Source organism: Coregonus clupeaformis, unplaced genomic scaffold (assembly GCF_020615455.1).
Source record: "Coregonus clupeaformis isolate EN_2021a unplaced genomic scaffold, ASM2061545v1 scaf0008, whole genome shotgun sequence".
Classification (NCBI taxonomy): domain Eukaryota; kingdom Metazoa; phylum Chordata; class Actinopteri; order Salmoniformes; family Salmonidae; genus Coregonus; species Coregonus clupeaformis.
Window position 1 is genome coordinate 818406 of NW_025533463.1, and position 18689 is coordinate 837094.

The following is an 18689-nucleotide window of genomic DNA, read 5'->3' on the forward strand; positions in this document are numbered from 1 at the left end:
ACGGCATGCCATGTCAGAAACGATTAGCCCAAATGGATGAACGATGCTTCAGTGGTGGTTGATGCTAGGCCCATTCAATCTAAATGCATCACTACATCCCCGTCACTAAACTGTTTTAAAGATGAATGTCTGTCTCTCACGGTCAAACCTGGTGAAATTAAATATTGGTAATTTAGGCACAAAAACACATCAGTGGGAACATAAGTCTGAAAAGGGGGAAAAGCCAAGGCAAAACTATTTATTATTTCACTAACATACCTGAATAGCATGTATAGTATCCTAAGACATATTCTTCATACATTTGTCATACACAAGGCCTAACAGTGTTAATATTGGAAAGTAAAATACAGCCTAGAAAATTATATTTGATAGAAATCACTGTGGGCAATTTTTATAGACTGTAGGCACATTTGTGGGTGGCTTTAAATATTTAAATACCCATTAAATGTTTATTGTTGTGGGGTGAACAGCTAGCTATAAGCTAGGCCTGCAACCACAATATCTGAGCCACATTTTAATATAGAACTTTACATTGAATTGGTATCAGATATAGCATAGCTGACTGCAGGCTACAGCCTTCTCAAGCGGTTCAGCTATTTAGGCTACATGAAGGCAGCGTTATTTTTTACTGAAGCCTTTTGCTCGTTCAGGCTAAATAGCTCTGGCCCAGGGAGTAGTGCGCCTTCCTTCGCTACCGGCCCAGTGTACGGAACTACCTGGACCGAAACTACCGTGAACAGCAAGTGTGTTGTGTTTCCGTGTACGTCTCCGTGTCCGCCCATTTAACTAAAACACGGAACAAGGAAACACCTGTTGCACTGCAGTTGCGCATCTTTCACTGACTCTCAAACCACTAGTTTTCTTCTGACAAAAATACGTCCCAGAGTTCACAAATACCAACTGGTAAGTAGGATATACTAGTATACTATCCGAATTTCTTTGAAATAATGAGTTTTATTCCGATATTGTTTCAATAAAGAAACAGCATAACAAAATTTCCGTAATGTAGCCGAATGGCTCTGTTCTATAAAATACTCTCAGCCCTAAAGTCTAATACCTTTGATTCAAGACCGAAGCGTAATGAAACCTACATGGCCTAATTATAGCCTATTTAATTGACGGATGCACACTTTAGGGGGGGATTGAATCCAGGTAGACATTGCCTAATCAGTGACATAAACTATCAAACATGAATTGCCAACAGAACATGGGAACCAATGCAGCTTACGTTTGTGCAAGTGTTTGTCCCAAGTGGCACCCTATTCCCTACAGTGCAGTGCACTACTGTTGACGTGAACTCTATGAGCCCTGGTCAAACAAAGGAAAATACGGTGCCATTTGGGACATCTTAAATCTCATGGGTGTCGCTGGTGGGTTAGTCTGTAAAATGGCATGTGTAATGGGAAATATTTAATATTGATAAAGTTAATATACAGTAAAGGCTGATTAACACAATGCTTGGCATATTGATAGGTTTTTCTCGTTCTGTAATACACATGATTTTACAGGCATCTGTTTGTGCAAGATTCTGTTGATAGGGATTGAAGCCAGACTGGAGGTACAAGGACAGAGGACACTGATAGATTATTGTTGTATTATGTTGTACACTGTGTGATTCTGTAGCAGCTGACAACGTCGCTGCGTTTTGTTTTGACTTCCTACAAGCCTCTCGGGCTGGTATTTACATAACATTTGAATATGTCTGATTTGGAATAGAAAGGGCCTGTCTCCAAGAGGCCAGTTAGACGTTTTCTCTGCTTCTGTTCTGGAGGTGTCTCCCAGTTGCAACTTGTAATAAACCGGATAGATTTTGTATTGATATTATCAACGACTGCTCTAATTTTTTGTTCACCTGGATATTCCTATCAGATCTCATCGTAGGACACCATGTCTGAGGGTAAAACAGTCACTTCCAAGGCTGTGGAGCTGAAGCACCCAGAACTAGGACCAGAGACCCAGTCCTCCTCTCACCTGGACCCGACCCAGACCCCCCCTCAGGCACCGGAGAGTGGTGCTCATCCCGAGATAGAGACAGAGGAGAGAGGGCCTGCTGCCCCCACACCTGATACTGGGGCTGGTGTTGGAGATGGAGCTGGAGCCGGAGCCGGAGCCGGAGCCGGAGCCGGAGCCGGGGCCAATGGGAACCGTTGGACTTCTGCACTAAATCAGTTCAAACTCAAGAGGTTCTTTGTTTTGAGGGTAATAATAGCCTACTTTTTATGCTCAGCTGTAAAGGTTTACTGTATACATAGAGTAGGCCTACTGTAAAGGTTTACTGTATACATAGAGTAGACCTACTGTAAAGGTTTACTGTATACATAGAGTAGGCCTACTGTAAAGGTTTACTGTATACATAGAGTAGAGCTACTGTAAAGGTTTACTGTATACATAGAGTAGACCTACTGTAAAGGTTTACTGTATACCTAGAGTAGACCTACTGTAAAGGTTTACTGTATACACAGAGTAGACCTACTGTAAAGGTTTACTGTATACATAGAGTAGACCTACTGTAAAGGTTTACTGTATACACAGAGTAGACCTACTGTAAAGGTTTACTGTATACATAGAGTAGAGCTACTGTAAAGGTTTACTGTATACCTAGAGTAGACCTACTGTAAAGGTTTACTGTATACACAGAGTAGACCTACTGTAAAGGTTTACTGTATACACAGAGTAGACCTACTGTAAAGGTTTACTGTATACATAGAGTAGACCTACTGTAAAGGTTTACTGTATACACAGAGTAGACCTACTGTAAAGGTTTACTGTATACATAGAGTAGACCTACTGTAAAGGTTTACTGTATACATAGAGTAGAGCTACTGTAAAGGTTTACTGTATACACAGAGTAGACCTACTGTAAAGGTTTACTGTATACATAGAGTAGCGCTACTGTAAAGGTTTACTGTATACATAGAGTAGACCTACTGTAAAGGTTTACTGTATACATAGAGTAGACCTACTGTAAAGGTTTACTGTATACATAGAGTAGACCTACTAATGTATAGTGAAATCCACTAATCCCATTATATGGAACATTTCGATAGTTCTACTGCACATATTAATTACATTTGAATTATTGTAGTGATCCACAATGCCGCGTTTATTTACTCTCAGGGCAATTTGATCAGATTAAGACTCCAGATTAACGTCCCCCTCAACCGGCTGTGTCTGTCCACGCCTACAGTAAATATAGTAATAATGAATCAGCTGCCAGGCCAGCGAGACACTCCTAAACTAACCACATGAATCTGAGCTCTTACAGTGCATTCAGAAAGTATTCAGACCCCTTCACTTTTTCCACATTTTGTTACGTTACAGCCTTATTCTAAAATTGATTAAATCCTCATCAATCTACACACTACCACATAATGACAAAGCAAAAACTGGTTTTTATCCATTTTAGCAAGTATTCAGACCATTTGCTATAAGATTCAAAATTAAGCTCCGGTGCATCCTGTTTCCATTGATCATCCTTGAGATGTTTCTACAACTTGATTGGTGTCCACCTGTGGTAAATTCAATTGATTGGACATTATTTGGAAAGGCACACACCTGTCTATATAAGGTCCCACAGTTGACAATGCACGTCAGAGCAAAAACTAAGCCATGAGGTCGAAGGAATTGTCCGTAGAGCTCCGAGACAGGATTGTGTCGAGGCACAGATCTGGGGAAGGGTACCAAAACATTTCTGCAGCATTGAAGATCCCCAAGAACACAGTGGCCTCCATCATTCTTAAATGGCAGAAGTTTGGAAACACCAAGACTCTGCCTAGAGCTGGCCGCCCAGCCAAACTGAGCAATCGGGTGAGAAGGGCCTTGGTCAGGGAGGTGACCAAGGACCCGATGGTCACTCTGACAAAGCTCCAGAGTTCCTCTGTGGAGATGGGAGAACCTTCCAGAAGGACAAGACAACCATCTCTGCAGCACCAATCAGGCCTTTATGGTAGAGTGGCCAGACGGAAGCCACTCCTCAGTAATGGCACATGACAGCCCGCTTGGAGTTTGCCAAAAGGCACCTAAAGGACTCTCAGACCATGAGAAACAAGATTCTCTGGTTTGATAAAACCAAGATTGAACTCTTTGGTCTGAATGCCAAGCGTCACGTCTGGAGGAAACCTGGCACCATCCCTACGGTGAAGCATGGTGGTGGCAGTATCATGCTGTGGGAATGTTTTTCAGCGGCAGGGACTGGGAGACTAGTCAGGATCGAGGGAAAGATGAACGGAGCAAAGTACAGAGAGAACCTTGATGAAAACCTGCTCCAGAGCACTCAGCACCTCAGACTGGGGCGAAGGTTCACCTTCCAACAGGACAACGATCCTAACCACACAGCCAAGACAACGCAGGAGTGGCTTCAGGACAAGTCTCTGAATGTCCTTGAGTGGCCCAGCCAGAGCCCAGACTTAAATCCGATCCAACATCTCTGGAGAGACCTAAAAATAGCTGTGCAGCGATGCTCCCCATCCAACCTGACAGAGCTTGAGAGGATCTGCAGAGAAGAATGGGAGAAACTCCCCAAATACAAGTGTGCCAAGCTTGTAGCGTCATACCCAAGAAGACTCGAGGCTGTAATCGCTGCCAAAGGTGCTTCAACAAAGTACTGAGAAAATGGTCTGAATACTTATGTAAATGTGATATTTCAGTTTTTATTTTTAATACATTTGCCAAAACATTTTAAAACCTGTTTTTGCTTTGTTATTATGGGGTATCGTGTGTAGCTTGATGAGGGGAAAAAACGACTTAATCCATTTTATAATAAGGCTGTAACGTAACAAAATGTGGAAAAAGTGAAGGGGTCTGAATTATTTCCGAATGCACTGTATTTGCTGACACGTCAAAATATTGAATGCATCCCAAATAGCACCCTATCCCTATATAGTGCACTGCTTCTGAGCCAAATGGCACCCTCTTCGGATATGCAGTTTCACATGTGAAAATCTCAATTTCACATGTGGAATTGCATTTTTACATGTGAAAAACATTCACATGTGAAAATCCAATTTGCACCTTCACATGTAAGAACTCCACGTGAAAAATCGCACTTTCGCTTTTGTGCCATTTAATATCAAGAAAAATCTTCTGAAGTCGAGAACAAAATTAGTATTGCAATCAAAACATAAACTCAAAAGTATTCAAGGAAAACTCCACCAAAAACTATATTTTGGTATTTGTTTCACTACTCCATTGTTGACATAGTCCCAAAAATGTTTTGCTTGTCAGCAATCAAGTTTTCAAGATATGAAACTTTCAAAATACAGAAATCATCCTCGTATGATGCTGCATTTATTTTATATATATTTTTTTTTATATGACGTATGCAGTAATTCAGCCTCCCGAGTCCCTCTCAACAGAGCACAATAAAATCAGGGTTACTGTGACTCAGATGATGATGATCGCTAATTGGTCTAATTAAAGTGAAGTTTCAGTTTTTTCAGCTCTCAAGACTGCAAAACGTATATTTAAGTGTGGATATTGTCCCATTTTAAAGGTTGAATTGTAATCTAACACATTGTTTCCCTGTGCAGCCTGGGACCCTGGACCAAGCCCTGGAAGACATCAAGGCTCTGATCAGTCAGGAGGACGGATCTGTCCACGGTGCCTGGCTCATGGCTGAGTGAGTTACATTATTACCCATCTCTCCTATCCCTTACAACAACAAAAAAAAAACATGTCAAATTTGCTTTTTCACATGTATTAAATTGAGAGTTGACATGTTAACATGACCTTTTCAAAATAGGGACACTATTCATATAACAGGGTATCTTGGCAATGAAGCACTTTATCTACTTCCCCAGAGTCAGATGAACTCCTAGATATAATCTTCTGGTCTCTGTGTATAATCTTTCGGTAGATAGATATAAAATATATAATAGATAGATATAAAATATGTAATCTTCTGGTCTCTTTGTCCAGTAAGAAGGAAGTTAGAGGTAGTTTCGCGAGCCAATGCTAGCAGATACCCATAGACCTCCAGTCATTGTGCTAACGCTAGTTAACAATTGCACTAGCGCTAGTTAGCAACTTCCTTCAATCTGCACGCAGAGACATAAAAATGGTATCCACCAGTTCATCTGACTCTGGGGAAGTAGATAAAAGGGTCTTATTGCCAAAATCCCGAAGTGTCCCTTTAGCAGTATCCACGGTGTCCGGCTCATGGCTGAGGGAGTTTATCACAAAGAAAGAGATTATACATTTACATTTACGTCATTTAGCAGACGCTCTTATCCAGAGCGACTTACAAATTGGTGCATTCACCTTATAGCCAGTGGGACAACCACTTTACAATTATTATTATTATTATTATTTATTTTTTGGGGGGTGGGGTGGGGTGGGGTAAGGGGGGGGGTAGAAGGATTACTTTATCCTATCCCAGGTGTTCCTTAAAGAGGTGGGGTTTCAAATGTCTCCGGAATGTGGTGAGTGACTCCGCTGTCCTGGCGTCGTGGGGGAGCTTGTTCCACCATTGGGGTGCCAGAGCAGCGAATAGCTTTGACTGGGCTGAGCGGGAACTGTGCTTCCGTAGAGGTAGGGGGGCTAGCAGGCCAGAGGTAGGGGGGCTAGCAGGCCAGAGGTAGGGGGCCAGCAGGCCAGAGGTAGGGGGCTAGCAGGCCAGAGGTAGGAGGGGCCAGCAGGCCAGAGGTAGGGGGCTAGCAGGCCAGAGGTAGGGGGCTAGCAGGCCAGAGGTAGGGGGGCTAGCAGGCCAGAGGTAGGGGGGCTAGCAGGCCAGAGGTAGGAGGGGCTAGCAGGCCAGAGGTAGAGGGGCTAGCAGGCCAGAGGTAGAGGGGCTAGCAGGCCAGAGGTAGGGGGCTAGCAGGCCAGAGGTAGGGGGGGCCAGCAGGCCAGAGGTAGGGGGCTAGCAGGCCAGAGGTAGGGGGCCAGCAGGCCAGAGGTAGGGGGCTAGCAGGCCAGAGGGTAGGAGGGGGCTGGCAGGCCGAGGCCAGAGGTAGGGGGCTAGCAGGCCAGAGGTAGGAGGGGCTAGGCAGGCCGCAGGCCAGAGGTAGGAGGGGCTAGCAGGCCAGAGGTAGGAGGGGCTAGCAGGCCGCAGGCCAGAGGTAGGGGGGCTAGCAGGCCAGAGGTAGGGGGGCTGGCAGGCCAGAGGTAGGGGGCTAGCAGGCCAGAGGTAGGGGGCTAGCAGGCCGCAGGCCAGAGGTAGGAGGGGCTAGCAGGCCAGAGGTAGGAGGGGCTAGCAGGCCAGAGGTAGGAGGGGCTAGCAGGGCCAGAGGTAGGAGGGCTAGCAGGCCAGAGGTAGGGGGGCTAGCAGGCCGCAGGCCAGAGGTAGGAGGGGCTAGCAGGCCAGAGGTAGGAGGGGCTAGCAGGCCAGAGGTAGGAGGGCTAGCAGGCCAGAGGTAGGGGGGCTAGCAGGCCAGAGGTAGGGGGGCTAGCAGGCCAGAGGTAGGGGGCTAGCAGGCCAGAGGTAGGGGGGCTAGCAGGCCAGAGGTAGGAGGGCTAGCAGGCCAGAGGTAGGGGGGCTAGCAGGCCAGAGGTAGGAGGGCTAGCAGGCCAGAGGTAGGGGGGGCTAGCAGGCCGCAGGCCAGAGGTAGGAGGGGCTAGCAGGCCAGAGGTAGGAGGGGCTAGCAGGCCAGAGGTAGGAGGGGCTAGCAGGCCAGAGGTAGGAGGGGCTAGCAGGCCAGAGGTAGGAGGGGCTAGCAGGCCAGAGGTAGGAGGGGGCTAGCAGGGCCGCAGGCCAGAGGTAGGGAGGGGCTAGCAGGCCAGAGGTAGGGAGGGGCTAGCAGGCCGCAGAGGTAGGAGGGGCTAGCAGGCCAGAGGTAGGGGGCTAGCAGGCCAGAGGTAGGGGGCTAGCAGGCCAGAGGTAGGGGGGCTAGGGCAGGCCAGAGGTAGGGGGGGCTAGCAGGCCAGAGGTAGGAGGGGGCTAGCAGGCCAGAGGTAGGGGGGCTAGCAGGCCAGAGGTAGGGGGCTAGCAGGCCAGAGGTAGGGGGGCTAGCAGGCCAGAGGTAGGAGGGGGCTAGCAGGCCAGAGGAGGGGTAGGGGGCTAGCAGGCCAGAGGTAGGAGGGGCTAGCAGGCCAGAGGTAGGAGGGGCTAGCAGGCCAGAGGTAGGAGGGGCTAGCAGGCCAGAGGTAGGAGGGGCTAGCAGGCCAGAGGTAGGAGGGGCTAGCAGGCCAGAGCAGCGATATAGATTATTATAGATGATCACTATGTCTCTTATATCTCCTTGTTTCCATGGTCGTTCTATGCAGAGCGAGCTGGTTGTAAACAGGTTTTCTGGTTGAGATTGACGTTATTTATTATCAGGTTACAACCAACTGGGGTTTGCCTGCTGTGTTCCCATCATAGGTGCAACTGAAGCAAACCACTGATCACAGTATGGACATGATGGACAATCGCTTTTCTCTGGAACAGAGTAACTGCAAACCTGGTCACGCTCAGCATTAGGGAACTGCCAGGGACCTCACGATACGATAGCGCCATACTTAGGTGCCGATATGATATGGATTGTGTGATTCTCACGATTTCTAATATGTATTGTGATTTGATACTGTGATTGTATTGCGATTTGATGTTCCAGACATATTGCTCACTATACCGTATGTCTGCTGCAGAGAGACGAGAGAGCATGATAAAATTAGCTTTGATCAGTCATGGAACTAAAAATGCTGAAAACAGGTTGGATCACTATTTAAAAAGAAGATGGAGAACAAGCTATGGCTGACGCTATCTAGCATATTATTTTACAAATGATACTTGGAGTCAAAGTATCCATAGAATATCGTCCCAAATAATATTGCGAAATATAACGGTATCGATCCCCCCCCCCATCACTACTCAGCATGGTGTGTATTGATCATGTATTGATTCTAGTATCTGGTGTTCTGTAATTAGTTAGTTCCCTGTAGGAAGAGAGGTTGCTTTGAGAGAGAGAGAGAGACCACCAGCTGACTAAATAGTATCTGCATCTCAAATGGCACCCTATTCCCTATTCAGATGTTCCCAAACTAGGGGTCGAATATGAAAATGGGGTTGCGGGAGAATTTCCTAAATCCTGAAGAAGAAAATATATATATATAGAAAAATATATATATATTACAATACCGTCTTTTGTATCTAAAAATCATTGTAATGTGGTTAACCTTAAAAATCTAAATGAAAATAATTCAAATCTGAAAGATAAAATTCAACCAGGGAGTGCCCTTAGATCATGGGGAAAAGGCCGCACTTGACCGTTGCGCTTGAATCATTCCCACAGTGAATGGCTAGGCTACGCTACGCTATGAAACCACACACTATTGCAGAGACTTTGATATTACCGGACGCAACTGATATGGTGAAAACAATGTGTGGGGAGGCAGAGGCACAGAAACTCCCATCAATACCTTTTGTCAGATAACACTGTTAAACAAATAATTGATGCTATAGCTAGCGATCAAGAGGAAACTGATTGAACGACTCAAACTCCCCACCTTATGCTCTCCAGATGGACGTTGGCTGTGAGGGCAGAGATGCCCATGCATTGACTTTTGTTCGCTACATGTCGGGGGGATGCTATTCACGAGGACATATTGTTCTGTCTCACGATTCCCGAGCATGAAACGGCATAGGGGATGTTCAGTGTGCTACGTGGCTACATTGATTGAAAAACAGATTCCATATGGGATCGAGTGGTGGGCCTTTGTACAAATTGGGCTCCATCTATCACGGGACGGCGGGCAGGCTTCTGCACTCTAGTTATGATTGTGTTTCCCGCTGCCATATGGACGCATTGTATGATACACCCACTGAGCTATAATGGATACACCGAGAGCAACAGAACTCGGAGATATGCAGCAGGTAACTTCGATTGTAAACTACATCAAACCACATCCACTGCTCGCACGCCTGCTCGCAAAACTAAGTGGAGATGTGGGATCAGAGCATGACAATGTTCTATTTCACACCGAGGCTTGGTGGTTATCGAGAGAGAGTGTTGAGATTGGAACTGTTGTCATTCACAATGGATGTAAAAAAAACAGAATTGGTTGACTTTCTGTGTAATGAAAAGAAAAGAACAGGAAACAGCATCAGTAAGTGTCCCACACGAGTGATGACTGCTCACCTCCAGACGCTTGGAAGAGCACTTTGGGACCTACTTCCCAATCCGTTTGACCGTGGTCCTGGCTCAGGTGACATGCCGGTAAGTGAAATCGAACAGCTGATCGAGCTGTCATGTGACTGCAGACAACGCATTCACGGATCACTACGGAGGAGTTTTGGTTCCCGACTGAAAGGGAATACCCTGCTGTCTCCCTCTGAACATTAATGCCGCGTTCAAGACAACTGGGAACTCGGATAGAAACGAGCTCCGACTGGGAAAAATATTTTTGAACGGTCATCCAACTCGGAATTCCAACTCGGGAACTCGGGCCTCTTTCTAGAGCTCCGACTTTCCGACCTGAAGATCACTGACGTCATGATTTGACCTCGTATTTTTCAGAGTTCACAGTTGTCTTGAAAGCACCATAAAACTCATGATACCCTTCGCCAGCTCATATCTGTGTGAAGCTGGATTCAGTGCTCTCGTCTGCATTAAAACCAAACATTGATCCAGGTTGGACGTGACAGAGATGAGATGAGGTGCGCCCTGTTGACCACGCCCCCTGACTTTGAGAAGCTCCGACGCGTCATGCATCAAGCCACACCCATCTCATTAGTGGTGGCGAGATAAGATACATTATGTCAGACTAATTTGCAGTTGACTGTCAAAGCCCCACATTAAAAGTATGTGATGGTGAGTTGAGAATACGAACAGAAATACTGTTAGAATGTTTTGCAATTGACTGCCATAGCCCCCCACCCCCCCAAAAAAAACATTGGCTGTTAATTACACAATTTGGCCTGTTAATTACATAATGGGTGGGGTCGCGAGAATTTTCAGATATCAAAATGGGGTCGTCGGCCAAAAAAGTTTACGAACCAATGTAGTACTCTTGACCAGAGCCATTCACTTCCTGGAGCAGCTAGCAGTAGGAAGGCATTATGGACACAAAGAGACACACACGGTTGCTTGCCTGAGGAGCTACTCTGTTGTTGGGATCATGCTTTAACCCAGCTCCCTCCTCCCCCTCTCCGCACCACACAGCCCCTTGCTCTCTGCTCTGCCCAGTCAAGGTTAAAGTCATTCTATTAACCCAGTCAAAGTTACTTCAGCTCTTTCTTCTGCTGTTGTCTTGGCTCGGCTCGGCTCAGCTTGGCTGCTTAGTGAACTATCCACCCAGCGACCCTGAAGGCTTCTAGCAGAAATCTGAGTGTCGGAGGAGGCGGACGCTTAGGCCACGTCCTACCGGCTCACCGAGCTGAGAGTGAGCGAGAGAGGGAGAGAGAGAGAGAGAGAGAATCCATGCCACCGTTGATTACTTGTGTGCACAGGGGCAAGGGACTGTGTGTGTGTGTGTGTGTGAGACACGACATCAAGGCTGTAACAAAACGTGGAAAAAGTCAAGGGGTGCGAATACTTTCGGAATGCACTGTATATATATAATATATATATACTATCCACCCATATATATATATATATATATACAGTGGGGAAAAAAAGTATTTAGTCAGCCACCAATTGTGCAAGTTCTCCCACTTAAAAAGATGAGAGAGGCCTGTAATTTTCATCATAGGTACACGTCAACTATGACAGACAAAAAATGATTTTTAATGAATTTATTTGCAAATTATGGTGGAAAATAAGTATTTGGTCACCTACAAACAAGCAAGATTTCTGGCTCTCACAGACCTGTAACTTCTTCTTTAAGAGGCTCCTCTGTCCTCCACTCGTTACCTGTATTAATGGCACCTGTTTGAACTTGTTATCAGTATAAAAGACACCTGTCTACAACCTCAAACAGTCACACTCCAAACTCCACTATGGCCAAGACCAAAGAGCTGTCAAAGGACACCAGAAACAAAATTGTAGACCTGCACCAGGCTGGGAAGACTGAATCTGCAGTAGGTAAGCAGCTTGGTTTGAAGACATTAACTGTGGAAGCAATTATTAGGAAATGGAAGACATACAAGACCACTGATAATCTCCCTATAGGGTAGTTGTGGTCAGTAGTTCTGGTCAGGAGTTGTGGTCAGGAGTTGTGGTCAGGAGTTGTGTGGTCAACAGTTTTGTGGTTGTGGTCAGTAATTGTGGTCATTTGTTGTGTGTTTCAGTCGTTGTGGTCAGGAGTTGTGTTGTTTTTGTGGTCAGTAGTTGTGGTCAGGAGTTGTGTTGTTGTTGTGGTCAGTAGTTGTGTGGTTGTGGTCAGTAGTTGTGTGGTTGTGGTTAGTGTCTAAACTACAGTTGTTGCATGTGAAAACTGAAAGAAGTGATTGGGTGAAATATAAAGGGGAGTGACTGTGTTGCTAGGCAACGGTCCTTGGCAGGCCTGCTCCTCCATGGCTAAAGCTTGTGCTTTGAAACTAAGTAAATACTTCACTCTGACCCACAAAACATATTTGCTAGATTCATGATAGTGTTGTTAGTCAAAGCAAATAAAATGCACTTCAAAACGTTATGTAGTTTTATTGGAATTTGCAGCTGTTGTTGGTAAGTAATGAATTTGCTAGCTTCTGACATGACTTACTGCATCTAGAAAGAGAGCAGTTGATGGGTTACTACAACAGCTCTATCTATTGATTGGTAGAAGCTATTCCGAATATTTTCAGATTTGAAAAGCATAGAAGTAGAGGAAGATTTCATATGCTCAAAGTTTTTGTCTGACTTATTGGGGGAGTGGTCAAAATGGCAGTTGTTTGGAAAAAGTTGGGGAAAATATGTTAATGCAGTTACTAAAACAGCTGTATCGTTAGATCCGTCGTGGATATATTTGTTCCGTGAACAGATTTGAATAGCAGAGAGGTAGACCAAGATGTCATACCCTCTAACCTAATGTATAACTCATTCGGATAGTGGTCAAAAGTTATGTTGTTTATAAAAAGTTAGAGAAAATGTTGTTGATGCGGCTACTTAAACAGCTGTAACGTTTGATCGGTACCAGATAATTCAGTTATTATAGAGGAAGATTTCATACGCTTGGACTTTTTTTCTGAGTTGTTGTCAAAGTAGCTGATCTGTGTCAAAAGTTACATTGTTGCATTTACAGTGAACGTTGGAAGTGATGATGTCACAATGGGGCGCTTTAGAACGCTGAGAAAAAAGTCCCATTTAAAGTGAATGAAGACGTGCAACAAGAAATATCAAATGTTTAATAGTTTTAAAAAGTATAAAAGATATCAAAAAGTTGTATGAAAGCAACCTAATCCAGATCAGTCTACACGTTTATAAAGTGCTCTGAATGGGGAGGGGAAAACTGAAAACTAGCTGTTATTGGCAGAGAGATTTGGAACTCTCTTTCTTATTGGTCTATTAACTAATTTATCACCTGGTGATGTCACCAGGCAGGCCAAAACTCCATCCCACCAAAACAGGCTGACATTGCAGGCGGTCTTTTCAAACAGCTCTTACACTAAAAGGGAATTATCATCATTTTCACAATTTCACAGTATTATTCCAACCTCATAGTGTGGGAAATCACGTTTTTGACTTCACTGGGCCTTTAAAGGTCATTTCCGATTGTGCTGACACATGCAGCGTTTACCGTGAATGCAGTCTCCGCTAACGCGGGAACATTGCCTTTACATTTAAATCACGCTGTAACGCTGAACTTCTGCCATACAGATTGAATAGAGCCCTTACTTTGTTAAGCAAATGATTGATAAAAAATCCGTACCTCTATTCCCCAGGGTTGACCATTGGAACAACGAGAAAGAGCGTGTGGTGCTGATCACAGACAACTCCCTGCTGGTCTGTAAGTACGACTTCGTCATGCTCAACTGTGAGCAGATACAGAGAATCCCTCTCAACTTTGTAGACCGCATCTCCCACGGCAACTTCAGCTTCCCTCAGCGGTCTCTCCTCACGTGAGTACCCCTCTCCTCTCATCTTCCTCCTCCCTTTGTTCAATAGTCATCTACAGTCATTTCCCCCTGCCCAACTATTCGCAGCAATGCTCTGTCCTGCAAGCATCCAATTCTAACAGCTGATTGTGTCTGTGGTCATATTTCCACAGGCCTACAATGCTAACCTACAATGCTAACCTACAATGATAACCTACAATGCTAACCATCCCAAGTCCCAACTGTTTATGCTGTATGTCTGTATATTCAGGGCCAGAAGGTATACTGTTAGGGGGCCAATTCAGTAATAGCAGTGGTTTGAGGTGGAAGTATTAACAGTGGTTATTAAATCAAATCAAATCAAATTTTATTGGTCACATGCGCCGAATACAACAGGTGCAGACATTACAGTGAAATGCTTACTTACAGCCCTTAACCAACAGTGCATTTATTTTAAACAAAAAAAGTAAGAATAAAACAACAACAAAAAAGTGTTGAGAAAAAAAGAGCAGAAGTAAAAATAAAGTGACAGTAGGGAGGCTATATATACAATAGAATAAAGTGACAGTAGGGGAGGCTATATATACAGGGGGCGTACTGCATAGTCAATGTGCGGGGCACCGGCTAGTTGAGGTAGTTGAGGTAATATGTACATGTGGGTAGAGTTAAAGTGACTATGCATAAATACTTAACAGAGTAGCAGCAGCGTAAAAAGTATGGGGTGGGGGGCAGTGCAAATAGTCCGGGTAGCCATGATTAGCTGTTCAGGAGTCTTATGGCTTGGGGGTAGAAGCTGTTGAGAAGTCTTTTGGACCTAGACTTGGCACTCCGGTACCGCTTGCCGTGCGGTAGCAGAGAGAACAGTCTATGACTAGGGTGACTGGAGTCTTTGACAATTTTGAGGGCCTTCCTCTGACACCGCCTGGTATAGAGGTCCTGGATGGCAGGGAGCTTTGCCCCTGTGATGTACTGGGCCGTACGCACTACCCTCTGTAGTGCCTTGCGGTCAGAGGCCAAGCAGTTGCCATACCAGGCGGTGATGCAACCAGTCAGGATGCTCTCGATGGTGCAGCTGTAGAATTTTTTGAGGATCTGAGGACCCATGCCAAATCTTTTTAGTCTCCTGAGGGGGAATAGGCTTTGTCGTGCCTCTTCACGACTGTCTTGGTGTGTTTGGACCATGATAGTTCGTTGGTGATGTGGACACCAAGGAACTTGAAGCTCTCAACCTGTTCCACTACAGCCCCGTCGATGAGAATGGGGGCGTGCTCAGTCCTCTTTTTTTTCCTGTAGTCCACAATCATCTCCTTTGTCTTGGTCACGTTGAGGGAGAGGTTGTTGTCCTGGCACCACACGGCCAGATCTCTGACCTCCTCCCTATAGGCTGTCTCATCGTTGTCGGTGATCAGGCCTACCACTGTTGTGTCGTCGGCAAACTTAATGATGGTGTTGGAGTCGTGCCTGGCCATGCAGTCATGGGTGAACAGAGAGTACAGGAGGGGGACTGAGCACGCACCCCTGAGGGGCCCCCGTGTTGAGGATCAGTGTGGCAGATGTGTTGTTACCTACCCTTACCACCTGGGGGCGGCCCGTCAGGAAGTCCAGGATCCAGTTGCAGAGGGAGGTGTTTAGTCCCAGGATCCTTAGCTTAGTGATGAGCTTTGAGGGCACTATGGTGTTGAATGCTGAGCTGTAGTCAATGAATAGCATTCTCACGTAGGTGTTCCTCTTGTCCAGGTGGGAAAGGGCAGTGTGGAGTGCGATAGAGATTGCATCATCTGTGGATCTGTTGGGGCGGTATGCAAATTGGAGTGGGTCTAGGGTTTCTGGGATTATGCTGTTGATGTGAGCCATGACCAGTCTTTCAAAGCACTTCATGGCTACAGACGTCAGTGCCACGGGTCGGTAGTCATTTAGGCAGGTTATCTTAGAGTTCTTGGGCACGGGGACTATGGTGGTCTGCTTGAAACATGTTGGTATTACAGACTCAGTCAGGGACATGTTGAAAATGTCAGTGAAGACACTTGCCAGTTGGTCAGCACATGCTCGGAGTACACGTCCTGGTAATCCGTCTGGCCCTGCGGCCTTGTGAATGTTGACCTGCTTAAAAGTCTTACTCACATCGGCTACGGAGAGCGTGATCACATAGTCGTCCCGGAACAGCTGGTGCTCTCATGCATGCTTCAGTGTTGCTTGCCTCGGCCGAGCATAGAAGTGGTTTAGCTCGTCTGGTAGGCTTGTGTCACTGGGCAGCTCGCGGCTGTGCTTCCCTTTGTAGTCTGTAATAGTTTTCAAGCCCTGCCACATCCGACGAGCGTCAGAGCCAGTGTAGTATGATTCAATCTTAGACCTGTATTGACTCTTTGCCTGTTTGATGGTTCGTCGGAGGTCATAGCGGGATTTCTTATAAGCGTCCGGGTTAGAGTCCCGTTCCTTGAAAGCGGCAGCTCTACCCTTTAGCTCAGTGCGGATGTTTCCTGTAATCCATGGCTTCTGGTTGGGGTATGTACGTACGGTCACTGTGGGGACGACATCATCGATGCACTTATTGATGAAGCCAGTGACTGATGTGGTGTACTCCTCAATGCTGTCTGAAGAATCCCGGAACATGTTCCAGTCTGTGCTAGCAAAACAGTCCTGTAGCTTAGCATCTGCGTCATCTGACCACTTTTTTATTAGCCGAATCACTGGTGCTTCCTGCTTCAGTTTTTGCTTATAAGCAGGAATCAGGAGGATAGAGTTATGGTCAGATTTGCCAAATGGAGGGCGAGGGAGAGCTTTGTATGCGTCTCTGTGTGTGGAGTAAAGGTGGTCTAGAGTTTTTTCCCCTCTGGTTGCACATTTAACATGCTGGTAGAAATTAGGTAGAACGGATTTAAGTTTCCCTGCATTAAAGTCCCCTGCTACTAGGAGTGCTGCATCTGGATGAGCGTTTCCTGTTGATTAATGGCCTTGTACAACTCATTCAGTGCAATCTTAATGCCAGCATTGGTTTGTGGTGGTAAATAGACAGCTATGAAAAAAATATAGATGAAAACTCTCTTGGTAAATAGTGTGGTCTGCAGCTTATCATAAGATACTCTACCTCAGGCGAGCAAAACCTTGAGACTTCCTTAGTATTTGATTTGGTGCACCAGCTGTTGTTTACAATATACAGAGACCGCCACCCCTCGTCTTACCCGAGTCTGCCGTTCTGTCCTGCCGATGTAGCGTATAGCCTGCTAGCTGAATGTTATCGTTGTCGCTGCTCAGCCACGACTCCGTGAAACATAAGATATTACAGTTTTTAATGTCCCGTTGGTAGGATAACCGTAATCTTAAATCGTCCATTTTATTCTCCAAAGCTTGAACGTTGGCTAATAGGATTGATGGGAGAGGCAGTTTACTCGTTCGCCGTCGGATCCTTACAAGGCACCCCCGACCTACGTCCACGATATCTCCGTCTCTTCCTCACGCGAATGACGGGGATCTGGGCCTTGTCGGGAGTCTGTAGAATATCCTTCGCGAACGCCTCGTTGAAGAAAAAGTGTTCGTCCAACGCGAGGTGAGTAATCGCTGTCCTGATATCCAGAAGCTCTCTTTGGTTATAAGAGACGATGGCAGAAACATTATGTACAAAATAAATTACAAATAACGCGGAAAAACACACATAATAGTACAATTGGTTAGAGGGCTGTAAAACGGCAGCCATCTTCTTCCGGCGCTGTTTTAGCAGTGGTTGGAGGTAGAATTATTAGCAGTGGTTGGAGGTGGAAGTATTAACAGTGGTTATTAGCAGTGGTTGGAGGTGGAAGTATTAACAGTGGTTATTAGCAGTGGTTGGAGGTAGAATTATTAGCAGTGGTTGGAGGTGGAAGTATTAACAGTGGTTATTAGCAGTGGTTGGAGGTGGAAGTATTAACAGTGGTTATTAGCAGTGGTTGGAGGTAGAATTATTAGCAGTGCTGGGAGGTGGAAGTATTAAGTGGTTGGTGGTGGAAGTATTAGCAGTGGTTATTAACAGTGGTTGGAGGTAGAATTATTAGCAGTGGTTATTAGCAGTAGTTTGAGGTGGAAGTATTAAGTGGTTGGTGGTGGAAGTATTAGCAGTGGTTGGAGGTGGAAGTATTATCAATGTTTGGAGGTGGAAGTATTAACGTTGGTTGGAGGTGGAAGTATTAGTAGTGGTTGAAGGTGACAGTATTAGCAGTGGTTGGAGGTGGAAGTATTAACAGTGGTTATTAGCAGTAGTTTGAAGTGGAAGTATTAGCAGTGCTGGGAGGTGGAAGTATTAAGTGGTTGGTGGTGGAAGTATTAGCAGTAGTTGGACGTGGAAGTGTTAACAATGGCTAGAGAACAGTGGTTATTAGCAGTAGATGGAGGTGGAAGGATTAGCAGTGGTTGGAAGTGTATGTTTTAACAGTGCTTATTAGCAGTGGTTGGAGGTGGAAGTCTTAACAGTGGTTATTAACAGTGGTTGGAGGTGGAAGTTTTAGCAGGGGTTGGAGGTGGACATTTTAGCAGTGGTTGAAGGTGTAGTATTAACAGTGGTTGAAGGTGGAGGTATTAACAGTGGTTGGAGGTGGAAGTATTAACAGTGGTTGGAGGAGGCAGTATTGGCAGTCGTTGGAGTTGGAAGTATTACAAGTGGTTGGAGGAGGTTGTATTAGCAGTGGTTGGAGGGGGAAGTATTTGCAGTGGTTGGAAGTGGAAGTATTAACAGTGGTTATTAGCAGTACATGGAGATGGAAGTATTAGCAGTGGTTAGAGGTGGACGTATTAACAGTGGTTATTAGCAGTAGTTTGAGGTGGAAGTATTAGCAGTGCTGGGAGGTGGAAGTAT

At 45.6% G+C, this 18689-nt stretch overlaps 1 protein-coding gene across 1 annotated transcript in view; it reads left to right on the forward strand.

The window, feature by feature from the left end:
- Positions 1-798: 798 nt before the first annotated feature.
- tprg1 (tumor protein p63 regulated 1) overlaps positions 799-18689 on the forward strand; it is a 42928-nt gene continuing 25037 nt past the window's right edge. Inside the window, exons 1-4 of the mRNA XM_041840710.2 lie at positions 799-903; positions 1870-2199; positions 5529-5617; positions 13715-13891. Of these exons, the coding sequence (XP_041696644.2) occupies positions 1888-2199; positions 5529-5617; positions 13715-13891 (578 nt within the window). The 5' untranslated portion in view covers positions 799-903; positions 1870-1887. The remainder of the gene's footprint in view (positions 904-1869; positions 2200-5528; positions 5618-13714; positions 13892-18689) is intronic.